Source organism: Acinonyx jubatus, chromosome E2 (genome assembly GCF_027475565.1).
Source record: "Acinonyx jubatus isolate Ajub_Pintada_27869175 chromosome E2, VMU_Ajub_asm_v1.0, whole genome shotgun sequence".
NCBI lineage: Eukaryota > Metazoa > Chordata > Mammalia > Carnivora > Felidae > Acinonyx > Acinonyx jubatus.
Genome location: NC_069396.1, coordinates 41,325,094 through 41,337,500, shown reverse-complemented (window position 1 = coordinate 41,337,500; position 12,407 = coordinate 41,325,094). Strand labels below are relative to the sequence as shown.

Here is a 12,407-nt window from a genome sequence, read left to right as displayed (position 1 = left end):
GCACAGCCAACATCCGCTGAGGGGCAACATCATCCCCGATCGAGAACTACTGGGTTAAGGTGAGAGAGGGCACACCCTGCCAACGCAAGGTGCCATTCTTGCTCTGTTCCCAAGGTGCTCTTAATCCGGAAGGGGAGATAAGATCAGCAGACAGCTAAGAGGAACCTGTGGCGGCAGATAATGAGGGCCGACCAGCATGGCCAGCTGGGTCCCACAGGGCTCCTGAGGGGGAGGCGCCACCTCTAATCACATCAGGAGAAAACTCCGGGGAGGAGGTGGCGTTGTGGCCAGGCCCTCTTGTAATTAGTGCTACTAATAACAACACAGCCCTTCTTTTCACACATATTATCTCATTCTTCATAACTGATAAGCATGCTCTGATTAAGTAACAACCCTAAAGTCCACGGCTCATAAACACAAAGCTGAAATCAGATTTCAACTCTGCCTCCAAGCCAGGGATACCAGCCATACTATCCCTCACCATGGAAACAACCCTGTACTAAACCCTGGGTGTGGAAAACTAGACACAACTCTGTCCCTGTTTCCAGGGCACTCAGAGCCACGCAGAGGAGAGCTGAATATATAAGAACTCTTCTGACAATGTACAAGGACCACAACATCACAGTCACCCTCAGCATGAACACAATCTGATAGCTGCTGACAGAGACATAATTCCCAACAGAGGCATTACCTCAATCAATAAATCATAAGTCTGAAAAAGTAGTCTAGACTGACTAAAGGGAAGGGAAGGGGCAGAAGATGGAACTAGAAGGGCAGATAGTGCAAAGGCCCTGCACTCAGTGCTTCAGGGTCTATGGTATGCCCTGTGGGTGATGGGAGCCACAGAGAGTCTTAAGTGGGAAAGTCATAGCATCAAGGAGGAAAATCGCCCTAAACTTAATCTGGGTACAGGATGAGCCAGAGATGATCCGGAACCAAGTAGAAGTATCTAATGAGGGTAAGTAAGTTCTGGTGCCCCCTTCCTTCCAGGCCAGAGGGCCTATGTGCCTGTGGGTCTGTGTGTGACAGTTTGGCCACTATCTCTTAACCAGAAAACTTTTCCATCAGGGCCAGCAACTTTAATTAAGTACTGGAGTCCTTCCTCTACCAATGTTTGTCTAACCTGTCACTAAAACTTCAAAGCAGGAAGTAAAAGTGATTATTGGTCTAGTATGCTATACTGTAAAATGTACTGAGTGCATTTAAACTTCAAAATGCTTGGGAAACAATGACTCAGTCTTCAAAAACTTCTAATAGTGAGAAGTTAAAGAGTGACTTTTAGGGGCACCTGGGTGGCGCAGTCGGTTAAGCGTCCAACTTCAGCCAGGTCACGATCTCGCGGTCCGTGAGTTCGAGCCCCGCCTCAGGCTCTAGGCTGATGGCTCAGAGCCTGGAGCCTGTTTCCGATTCTGTGTCTCCCTCTCTCTCTGCCCCTCCCCCGTTCATGCTCTGTCTCTCTCTGTCCCAAAAATAAATAAACGTTGAAAAAAAAAAATTAAAAGAAAAAAAAAAAAGAGTGACTTTTAGACCCGGGTGGGGGCGGGGGGAGATCTACAAATCAAATGTCCCTTCCTTTCATTTCAAAAGCATGGTTAGGCCATTGGGCTTCATTTCAGATTCTGTGCATCATCAAAGAGGAAGAACTGGAAAAATGTAGGTCAAATAGTTGATGCTTACAATATGTCACTCACAAGGAAACAAGTGTGAGATGAGAAATACATAAACAGCTGCCCAACATGGCTGTAATAACCTCCACCCATGCAGGTCGAACCCCTGTCCTCTTTCTGCATAGCTAACCCGAACCAGTTTTAAAAGGAATCCCATCTGGCCCTCTCAGGTTCCCTGCTAGCTTGTGGAGGTTGCTTCCTGTCTATATCATATAATTTAGCACTTGCAAACCTTGTACTTTTGTGCTCAACTAGATCTGAACTCCTCCAATACAGGATCTCTGTCAACAAATTCTTTGAGATCATGGGGTGATACGTCTGCCAATAAAGCTACCGTGACCTTAGGTTGTATTAAAAAACTACAGTCTAGAATGAAGGACACACTAATGGTAGCCCTGTTCTACCCACACTCTGGTCCCATACTTTGAGAAAGGCTCTGACAAATTGGGGTTTCAGGGACTTTAAACTGAACATATCAGAGAACTGAGGATGTTGAGTGAAGTATGGAGATGACTTAGAGGAAATGCAAGGGCTGTCTTAAGCACATAAGAAGCTTTCAGGAGACTAGTGTTCCTCTGTCTTTTGTAAGCAGAGGGTAAAAGTAGGGCCAGTGTCTGGCAAAAGTTTCTGATGATTAGAGCTGCTGGTAGGGAGGGGTGCCTGGGTGGCTCAGTCAGTTGGGCGTCCAACTTCACCTCAGGTCATGATCTCGAGGTCCTTGAGTTCGAGCCCTGTGTCAGGCTCTGTGCTGACAGCTCAGAGCCTGGAGCCTGCTTTGGATTCTGTGTCCCCCCCCTCCACCCCTCTTGGCCCCTCCCCCACTTGTACTCTGCATCGCTCTGTCTCTCAAAAATAAATGTTAAAAAACATTTTTTTAAATAACTGCTGGTAGGGAAGGGTCTTCAGTAGAAATGCCCCAGAAGTACAACCAACCTGGCAGGATGCAGTCAGGGTGGCAAATAAGATCCCACCAACAGGGGCACCTGGGTAGCTCAGGTCATGATCTCCGGATTGCTGAGTTTGAGCCCCACATTGGGCTTGCTGCTGTCAGCCTGTCAGTGCAGAGCCTGCTTCAGATCCCCTGTCTCCCCTCTCTCTACCCCTCCCCCGCTTGAACTCTCTCAAAAATACATATATTAAGAAAAAAAAAAAAGATCCCACCAATAGGAGGTCTGCAAGTAACTCCTACCCACCATGCTCCCCATACTCCCTTTGTCCTTCCCACAGGGCTAGCACTGCCATCAGTCCTTCCTGGGTACTCAATACATTGCTGAACAAATCAAGTCATTAAGGAATCAGACCAGAAACAGGGGTAAGAACCTTGCCTCATCTTGCCCTCACCCCCACATCTCAGCAGCAAGTCCAGTCTGCTCTGCTTCCAATGTGTACCTCTACCCAGACCATTTCTTACCACCACCACTGCTAACACCCCAGTCCAAGCCATCATCATCATCTCCAGACCTCTTTTTGCTAATATTTCTCCTTCGCTCTTGGCCACACCACCCCCGCCAACCCGTCTATTCTCAAAATCGAGAGAATAATCTTAAAAATATACATCTCTCCCTTGTGTAAAACCCCACAATGACTGTCCTACACTCAGTATAAAATCCAAACACCCTTACATACCAAGTAAGATGCAGCCCCTGCCTCCCCCTCTGACATCCTCTTCTGCCAGTCTCCCATTGCTGCCGTCGTCGGCTCCACCCACAGCAGTCCTGCCTGACCCTCAGTTTGTCAAACTGGCTCTGACTTCAGAGCTTTTGAGCTTGCTGTTCTCTCTGCCTGAAATGCTCTCCTACCCAGATCTTCGTATGGTTGGTTCCTCCCTCTGTTTCAAGTCTGAGCTCAAACGTCCTCTCCTAGGGAAGACATTGCCTGACCATCACCACCACCACCCCCCAGTTCTCCAACGAGCCTGTTTCGTCATCTGTTTCCCACCCCTCAGGGTCTCTCATCCGTCGCTCCAGAGCGTGGGCACTCCAAAAGCACCGAGCACGCTTCTTTCACCGCTGTTCCCGACACCAGTAGCGAGCGAGCCTTAACCCCGGGACCACAGGAGGCCCGGCACGGGGTTGGGCGTTTTTGCCCCGGATCCTGGACCTGTTTGCCACAGACCCCGGCGACCAATCTGGCCCGCACCTTCTTCCAGCGGCTCCAGGCCCGTCCCATAGCTGACCAAGTCCTCTTCGCTGTCACTGTCCAGCGCCGCCATCCTGCTCCCTTCCGGGCCCCGCCCCCTCACTACGGAAGCGTCAGAGGGCCAAAAGGCTTCCGCCCTTTCTCCTCCGCGAACCAAGGCAATGCTACAAGTGCAGGTGCCCGAAGGTGTTGGCTGGCTAGCGTCTCGCCACTGGTCTGTGCTTGGGAGATCTCAAATCTGTCTAGTGAGAGCCAGACCCGGTAGGAGTTACCTCGGAGGCTCTGGCAGCCACGACATCCTAGCTCCGCGACTAGCGGGTCAGGCGGAGGCGCCTGGGAGAAGCTGAGAGGCATCCACCTGTCCCGCCGCGGGGCTGGTGCTCCGTGACGTCTGCCCACCCCCACCTGTTGGTCCCTGTCCCCCTCTCCCTTTCAGCTCCCTCCCACCCCACCCTCACTCCCACCCCCACCCCGCCACTTGTTGAGAAAGTGCCTGTGCTTCCAGCTACACACACTCACAAGCGTTTTGTATATATCACCCTTAGGTTTGCATAGGTGGAGTCCCTTTCCAAACCTCTGGAAGGATTCACAGACACAGGAACTCCGATGTCCATGGTTAAGGCAGCTCGGGACAAGAAAGAAGAGAAGAGAAATAAGAAAAAAGAAAAGGAGGGCAGGGGAGAGGAAAGGAAGGGAAAGGGGGAGGGGAAGCGGGGGGGGGGGGAGGGAAGGGGAAGAAAACTGAAAAGAGAAAGAACAGGAGAAAGGGGAAACAAAAAGCCAGCAGACCAGCAAAAGGCTCTTGTGAGGTAGGGTGGGGACTCTCAGGACATTCTCACTGAATCTAAAGAAAGAGCCATCTCTCAAGTGGGGTGCTGTTATCTCACCCCCAAACTCCTTTTTTGTGGAAGGAAAAGATGAAGCTCAGCTAGGAAGGGGTGAGGTTGAGATGAAAACCATATCTGGAAGTCCAGGTTTTCCAAGTGAGGATCAGAAGTTGGCATGAGTCAGAATCACTAGGATGTTGCTAAAATTCCCTTTACCCATCCCCCAGGGCTTCCAAATCAGAATCTCCGGGATGCTTAAGCATTCTAAGCATCCTCTGACCTCAAGGCCTTGCATTCACTATTCCCTTGGCTTGGAATGTCCTTCTCCCAGATACCACATGACTTGTTCCCTCGCCTTCTTCAGTTACCTGCTCAAAGGTTACTTTCTCCATGAAGCCTTCTCTGCTTAAAAACACGTTCTAGTTTGCTATACTCTCTATCCCCCCTTACCCTACTTTACATTTTTCCACAATAATTATCACCTTTAACATCACATAATTTTATATGCTTGCTTATTTTATCTATTATGTTTTTCTACACATTGAAACTATAAGCTCCACAAGGACATAGATTTGAGCCAGATTTTCTTATTCTCTTTACTGTATCCTCAGAGCTTACAACAGTACTTGGCATATAGTAAACACTGAATGAATCATTTGGGGGAATAAAAGGGATGAATAACTAGTTAAGTAAATCATGGTACGTGACTTTAAAAACAAGATTTTTTAAGCAAGTTTTAAAAATAGCCACAGAATTGTTTGACACTTCCCATTGACAATAAGAGTCTATGTCCCCCTCCCCTTGAATCTAGACTCTCTGACTGCTTGACCGAAAGATTACAAAGTGATAATATTACATTCCCCACACCCAAGCTTTAAAAAACTTGCAGATTCCGGGGATACTGACCCCGTAAATCCAACCTCCCTGCTGTGAGGAAGCCCAGGCCACAGGGAGAGGCTTTTCTGTAGATATATGACCTCGCCTGGCCCCAGTTAACAATCAGCATCAGTGGCCAGATATTTGAGTGGGGAAGATCCAAAATGACTCCAGTTCCAGCAACCATCTGAGCGGCTACATGTGAGACCCAGAGCAAGACCTCTTGGCTGAGGTTAGTCACCTCCAGGAACCATGAGAGATAGCAATAAAATGATTGTTCTTATTTTAAACCATTATATTTGTGGTAGTTTGTTAGCAGCAATAGGTGACTGGAACGATCTATATAACGGAATAGTATAAAGCATTAAAAAATGTTGGTGAGGAATGATCTCCAACATATGTTGTTAAATGAGCAAAACAGGGGGTGAGACAGAGCACATAGAGTGCTGCCAGTAATATTAAAAGAAAACATAAATAGCTGGATTTATTGTGGCTCTTGTATGCACAGCCTGGACACATTCACATATAACATGTTTCTAGTAAACTCCCCTAAGAAACGAGTAACAATGGTGGCCACTGATCAAAGGAAATCAGGGTATAAAGGGTAGAGGTAAACAATATTGTGCCATTTGAATTTTTGTTTTTAGCAGCACCCCTGGGTTTTTTTTTTTTTCAAAACATTTTTATGTCAGTGGCTTGGTTTTGATTTTAAAGGTTTTTGTATGTATTAGTATGTACTAATGTACTAAAGGAAAGGCATCTTTTTGTATCTTGAAGCCCTGAAGGGCCCCAGGGTCATCATTTGCCCATCAACTGCCCTTGTGCATATAAATGTAGACATTGACAGCAAAGAAGATTGGGGGCTAATCCACACACCCAGACAAATCACGAAGGTCCATGATTTTATTTCTAAACTACCAACTTATTTTCTTACCGTTTATAATTTCCAACAAGACAAGGAAAACCCAATAAACTTATTATTGAGAGTTGTACTTAATTGGATTCCTGACAATCATTAGCATTTGGTAACAGCCACTTTCTGATTCCTGATCACTGAGGTTCAGGGGAACAAGGGCCCTTCAAACTTCCTGCAGCTTCCCCAAAGAGTGGTTCTCAGCTGTCTCCTGGGTATTTTCAGGATGACTGTGTACTCCATCTGTGACCCTGGTCACTTACAACCTCATACTCCTGATTCTTTGCAGCAGGAACCTGGAGACCGCATGTGTTTTACGGAAGCTGTAGCAGCCTAATCACCACAGACTCTTCCTTTCTTACTTAGACATGCAAAAGGGCACAAATCTCAGCATCTTATCGGGAAACTGCAGATAGGAAGATGAGCTGAATCACCTGGGTATGGAGTAATTTCTTCCACGTGGTGGTCACTCATGGCAGTAGGATGGTCACTCATGATGTACAAAGAAACCTGCTCTATGTGCTTTGGAATCAATGTCATTCATCTTCTCTCATTGTGTTTTCTTTTTGAAATATCACATTGGGGTGCTAAGTTGGTTAAGCCTCTGATTCTTGATTTCGGCTCAGGTCATGATCTTGAGGTTTGTGAGTTCAAGCCCAGCATTGGGCTCTGCACTGACAGCATGGAGCCTGCTTGGGATTCTGCATCCCCCTGTCTCTGCTCCTCCTCTGCTCCCTTTCTCTCTGCCCCTCTCTCTCTCTCGAAATAAATAAATAAACTTAAAAAAAAAAGAAATATCACATATATATGAAAAGTGCACAAATCGTAAGCACACAGTTCTATTTATTTTCACAAAGTAAACACATCCATACAACAATAAGCCGATCAAGAAATAGAAATTTTCCAGAATCTCAGAAGCAATAGTCCCAGAATGGACTGATTTTGTTTTATACTTTGCATAAAATGGAATTACAGTATTTTATGGCTTCTTTTGCTCAATGATATTTTGGGGGGCAAAATATGTTGCTCACAATGTATTTGTTGCTTGTAATAGTACTATGTTCATTTTCATTGTGTAAAGTTTTTCATTGTGTGAGTATGCCACAATTATTCATTCTACTGTTGATGGGCATGTGGGTAGTTTCTAGTTAAGGACTATTTTGAAAAGTGCAGCTGTGAACATTCCTGTACATGATTTATGGTGAACACAACATATGCATGCATTTCTTTGAGTTATCTACCTACTGTTGGAATTGCTGGACCATAAGCTAGACCTATATCTGCTTTAGATAGATATATTTAGAAAATGCCAGTTTTCCAAAGCTATACTCCCACATTGTATGAGATGCTGGTCGCTCCCCGTTATCATGAATATTTGCTTGTTTGTTTTGCCATTCTGTCACTTATTTGTTTTCATCTATAATCACATCTTCTCAGTATGCCAAAATATCTTTCCTTTTAAATCACAGGAACAGGATAGTGTAGCATTGGATGTGATATAACACCAGACAGTCTAATTTACCGAGCTGGGGATCTCTGAACCTCAGTCTCTTCCTCTGTAAAACCTCTGGAATGGTAAAGTACTCACTTGATAGGCTCGTCGGAGGACCAACTGAGATCATGCACATGGAGTGCATTGCGCAGTGCCTGGCCTAGAGTAAGTGTGCAATAGACAACTGCTATGTGTAAGATCCTAATTTATAGCTGGGGAAACTGAAGTCATGAGGGGTTAAAGGACCTGGCCGAGGTGACTCAAGAGGAGAGCCTGCCAAGACCTCTATGGCACCATATGGCTTCTAAGAATTTTTCTTTATTTTTATTTTTTTAATGTTAATTTATGTTTGAGAGTGAGAGACGGGGAGGGGAAAGGAGGGGCAGAGAGAGGAGGTTCAGAGGATCCAAGCCGGGTTCCATGCTGACAGCAGAGAGCCTAATGCAGGGCTCGAACCCACAGACCATGAGATCATGACCTGAGCTGAAGTCAGATGCTTAATGGCTTGAGTCACCCAGATGCACCTCTAAGATTTTTTAAATAAAAATTGCAAAATCTGGTCTATAAGTTACAATGAATTTTCATCATTTAAGGATTGCCTTGTATTTTCTGCTTTTAATTGGGCAAATATCCTAGGATTCTCCTAGAGAAGATGCATGTCAGAGAGGCCAATGCACCTTTTGTCAACAAGCAGGTAGGTGTTAGGAAGTAATTTTACTTGGAGGAACTGGGTCCCTGGACAGTCAACCACTGGCCTCAGCCAGATGGTAAGACGAGGACTTGACAAAATGGTTGTTTGCAGTTCAGATTTTAATCTTTTGCCTACCTGGGAAATTCCCACCCCAGCTTTTTTGTTAGGAGCACAGGGGCTCCTCCGTGGTTCTTGTGACACACACCACCAGTAGGGTTGACAAATAGAAGGTTAGATGTTACTCTCCTGCTGGGTCAGCAACAGCAATTCTCATTTCCTGATCAGAGTGGGATCAAAGATATGGCATCAGGCTGGTGGGCCTCCTGCAATAAGCCACAAAAGTGCTAGAGATGTCTGGTCGTGCACGGCCCCAAGCAGTGACATTCAGATGGCTCATGTGGTCTGCTGGGACTCACAGGAAAGTGCTCCTTTTCCTCTGAGGATCCCCAGGAGACAGCCTGAGGGTGGGCTGGTGTGTTTTTAACATGTTTCTTACTCTTGTTCTCCCTTTTTAATGAAAGAAGCAGTAGGGGCATCTGGGTGGCTCAGTCGGTTAAGCATCTGACTTCAGCTCAGGTCATGATCTCACGGTTTCCCGGTTCAAGCTCCGTGTCAGCCCCTGTGCCGACAGCTCAGAGCCTGTTCTGATTCTGTCTCTTTCTCTCTCTGCCCCTGCCCTGTGCATGCTCTGTCTCTCTCTCTCAAAAGTAAATAAACATTATAAATTAAAAAAAAAAAAGCAGTTCAAGAAGGCAATGGTGGCGGGCTATGTTAAATAACAGATTTGGTTTTCACTATGTTCGCTTTTATTTGTATCTCTCCATAGGGTGAGGTACTGTTGGTTTCCCACTTATGGTTATGACATAATTCTCTTTTAAAATAAAGTTTGTTTAAGCAAAGTGGGGAATTTTAAGGAAGACTATTAGGTCAGTAATAGTGCAAGTGACCCATATATGCGACAAATTGTAAAGTCAATTGGAGCTTCAAGGTGGTGGAAAATGACAAAAATCTGAAGGTGTTAGGGAAGGACGGAAGTCAATAGGCCTGAACTAAAACCGATCTCAGCCACTAACAGGGGTGTGCCCTTGCCCACTTCACTCCTCTGAACCTTGGTCTTCTCCTGGGGCAAATGGAGATTATTTAATCCCTTTATTTGCAGAAGGGTCATGAGAATGAAACACAGTATCTATAAACTTTCTGGCTGGAGCAGAGGTTCTCTTATTGATAACTTCATTACTGGTAGTAGTAACCTGCCACCCTAGGATCCTTGAAACAGGAGGGACTGTTTTCAACTCCCAAAGTGGGCGTGGCAGGTGTCCAGGGCGATGGATTTATTGCAGGATGACCGACATATGATGATGTTAGCTTCATAACTCGTTTCTGACCTTAAGAGAGCCAGGAAGTTTTTGCATCACCCACAGATTTTCCCAAACACCTGTCCCAGCACTGAGCTGGTTAGGACTCTTCGGGTTCTTTCTTAGAATTAAAACAATCCTCTGGAAACGCTTTTTCTTGTGCCTCGTCTCAGAATCTGCAGGCAGCATTGATGAGGAAGGTTTTTTTTGTTTTTTTGTTGGTGGGTCTTTTGGGGGGGTTGTTTTTTGTCTGTTTGTTTTTACATTTACTTGGTTGTTAGTCCTTCATTGTCACTATTTATTTTAAAACTCTTGAACAACCCCTGATATGCACACATTTTGCCCGCCCCCCCCCCACGTTTTTTTGAAGAGAAGGAAATGTGTAGCTTGTTTTGAATGCAGACGGTGTTCGGTTCTACCGGAGGCATTTACGGCGACAGCCAAACGCAGCAGCAACAGCGCAAAATTGTCCCTCGGTTGGGGGAGGGGGTTAAGGACGGCAGGACAGCAGCCGGGAGGGGCGTGGCCCCGCGGGCCGGGGGAGGGGGGCTTCCGGCTCGAGCCTCAGGATCCGCCCCCGCTGTCTATTGGTCAAAGGGGGTTTGTGGTGAGAGGGTGGTGTGAACCCCGTCCCAATAGTCCCCCCTTTTGCTCCTAAGCTAGGCGCGTCCCTACACCCCGGCTAAGGGCTTTAACATGCATTTTCGTCGTAGTTCTGGCAGCTTGAGAGAGCATGATGTGGCCCCAATTTGCAGCTGAGAAAACTGAGGTTTTATCTGGTAGAGGTGCTCAAGGACATCCACCTCTATGGCACAAACCTCTTTCTGGGGATCCCCCAGCACCATCCGCGACCCTCAGCGGATCCGCCTAGTCTCTGCAGCGAGGGTGGGGGAATAATGAGGTTGACCGCCACGCCACCAGGTCTGAGTCACCCACCTAAGGCCCGCAGGGGCGCAGCCAGCTCTCTCTCAGGGTCCCCGACTCGGGCCCGGGTCTCCCCGGGCCGGAAGCTGTTCCCGACCGCTCGGCTTAGGGTCCAGGACTCTCGCCGAGCCCTCTACGTGGCGTCGGGTTTGGTCACTGTCCCGCGGCACCCGTGCTCCTTCAGGGAGGGGCCACGACTTCCCCCGCGCTCGCTGCGTTTACCCCCAGGGCTCCAGCAAAGGGGCCGGGTCCCCAGCCCCGGCCTTGCTGAGGCCTCGGAGACCCCCGGCCCGCCTCTGCGCCACAGGACTGAGACAGCAAACAGCGAAGCCCAGGTTAGGACCGAGAGGCTCGGAGAAAGCGAGCGACCCGCCCCGGGGCGCCGGAGGCTAGCCTCGGGGGCCTGGGGCGCGGCTCCCCAGGCCAATCTTGAGCCGGGGCGGGGCCTGGGGGCGTGGTGTCGGCGGGCGGGGCCCGGTCTCCAGGGCTCCCGGCCTGGCCTGGGGCGGGGCTGGAGGGGCCGCAGCGCAGGCGGGCGGGGCGGGGGCGTGTCCGGGCGCTCTCCCAGACCGACGCGCTGCAGAGCCTCACTCAGTCTTCGCTCCGCGCCCGCGCCGCCAGCATGACCGACGCGCTGCTGCCCGCGACCCCCCAGCCGCTGGAAAAGGAGGGCGACTGCTACTTTCGGAAGGTGGGCGGCTTCGGGTGGGCGGGGAGCCTACGGACTCCAGACCTTCTGCCCCCAGGCTGCGGAAGGGGCTTCGGGAGCTCGGGGCCGGGGTCGACCAGGCCAGGAGGGGGAGGGGGCGCACCGGCCTGGGGTGGGCGGGGCAGAGGCTTTGGGCGAGGGCTCCGGGCGGTGGTGTACCGGGCGGCCGGCCAAGTGCAGGTGGCTTCCGGGGCTGGGGGCGGGGAGCGGCTCCTGGGGCTGCCCCGCACAGGTGGCGGAGGAGGCTGGGGGCCAGGAGGGGTGCCCGGGTCACCTCGGCCGACTATCCCGCGCCCCTGGGGAAGGGATCAATTCCTAGTTGTGGAGGTGTCCGCGGCCTTGCTGCACGTTGGGACCCGAGCCCACCTTAGACCCGAGCGCTTGGCGGGGTGGAGATAGATCACCCCAGGTGGCTTGGCGTTTTCCTTTTGCCTCCAGACGCTTCCAGTGTCCGCTTCTCCGACTTTTAGAAGGAAGGGGAGAGCTGCCGGTTGGGAGGTGACCTCTGCGTTGCCCCCTTTCTGCCCGAAGTCGCCTGGGAGGGAGTGCGCGCGGCAGACATGAGGGCGCGGCCTCGCCCCTGCTCATTTTATGCTAAAGAGTATTTACCTGATTGTTGGAAAGACCCGCTACGAGTGCTAGCTTGGCGGGAGATTGTTATTTCCGTGCGACCCTCCGTACGCCCCGCTGGCCCTGGGATAACAGCCCTGCAGCCCAGTCCATCAAAAGCGACCCCAGCTCGCAGAGCTAGGGCGCTGAGATGCCCACAGGTTGGCATGAAAATGCTTTCGAACCCGGAGACACGGTGAGACTT

The 12,407-nt window shown here is 49.3% G+C and overlaps 2 protein-coding genes across 3 annotated transcripts in view; one reads left to right on the top strand and one right to left on the bottom strand.

Annotated features, from left to right (window-relative positions):
• GPATCH1 (G-patch domain containing 1) overlaps positions 1-3,956 on the bottom strand; it is a 40,041-nt gene extending 36,085 nt beyond the window's left edge. For both annotated transcript variants that reach the window (XM_015073121.3, XM_015073122.3), the window contains exon 1: positions 3,807-3,956. In XM_015073121.3, coding sequence (XP_014928607.1) covers positions 3,807-3,879 — 73 coding nt within the window. In that variant the 5' untranslated portion in view covers positions 3,880-3,956. The remainder of the gene's footprint in view (positions 1-3,806) is intronic.
• Positions 3,957-11,417: 7,461 nt separating this feature from the next.
• The window catches only part of RHPN2 (rhophilin Rho GTPase binding protein 2), a 59,530-nt gene continuing 58,540 nt past the window's right edge, over positions 11,418-12,407 (top strand). Inside the window, exon 1 of the mRNA XM_027044934.2 lies at positions 11,418-11,575. Coding sequence (XP_026900735.1) covers positions 11,507-11,575 — 69 coding nt within the window. The 5' untranslated portion in view covers positions 11,418-11,506. The remainder of the gene's footprint in view (positions 11,576-12,407) is intronic.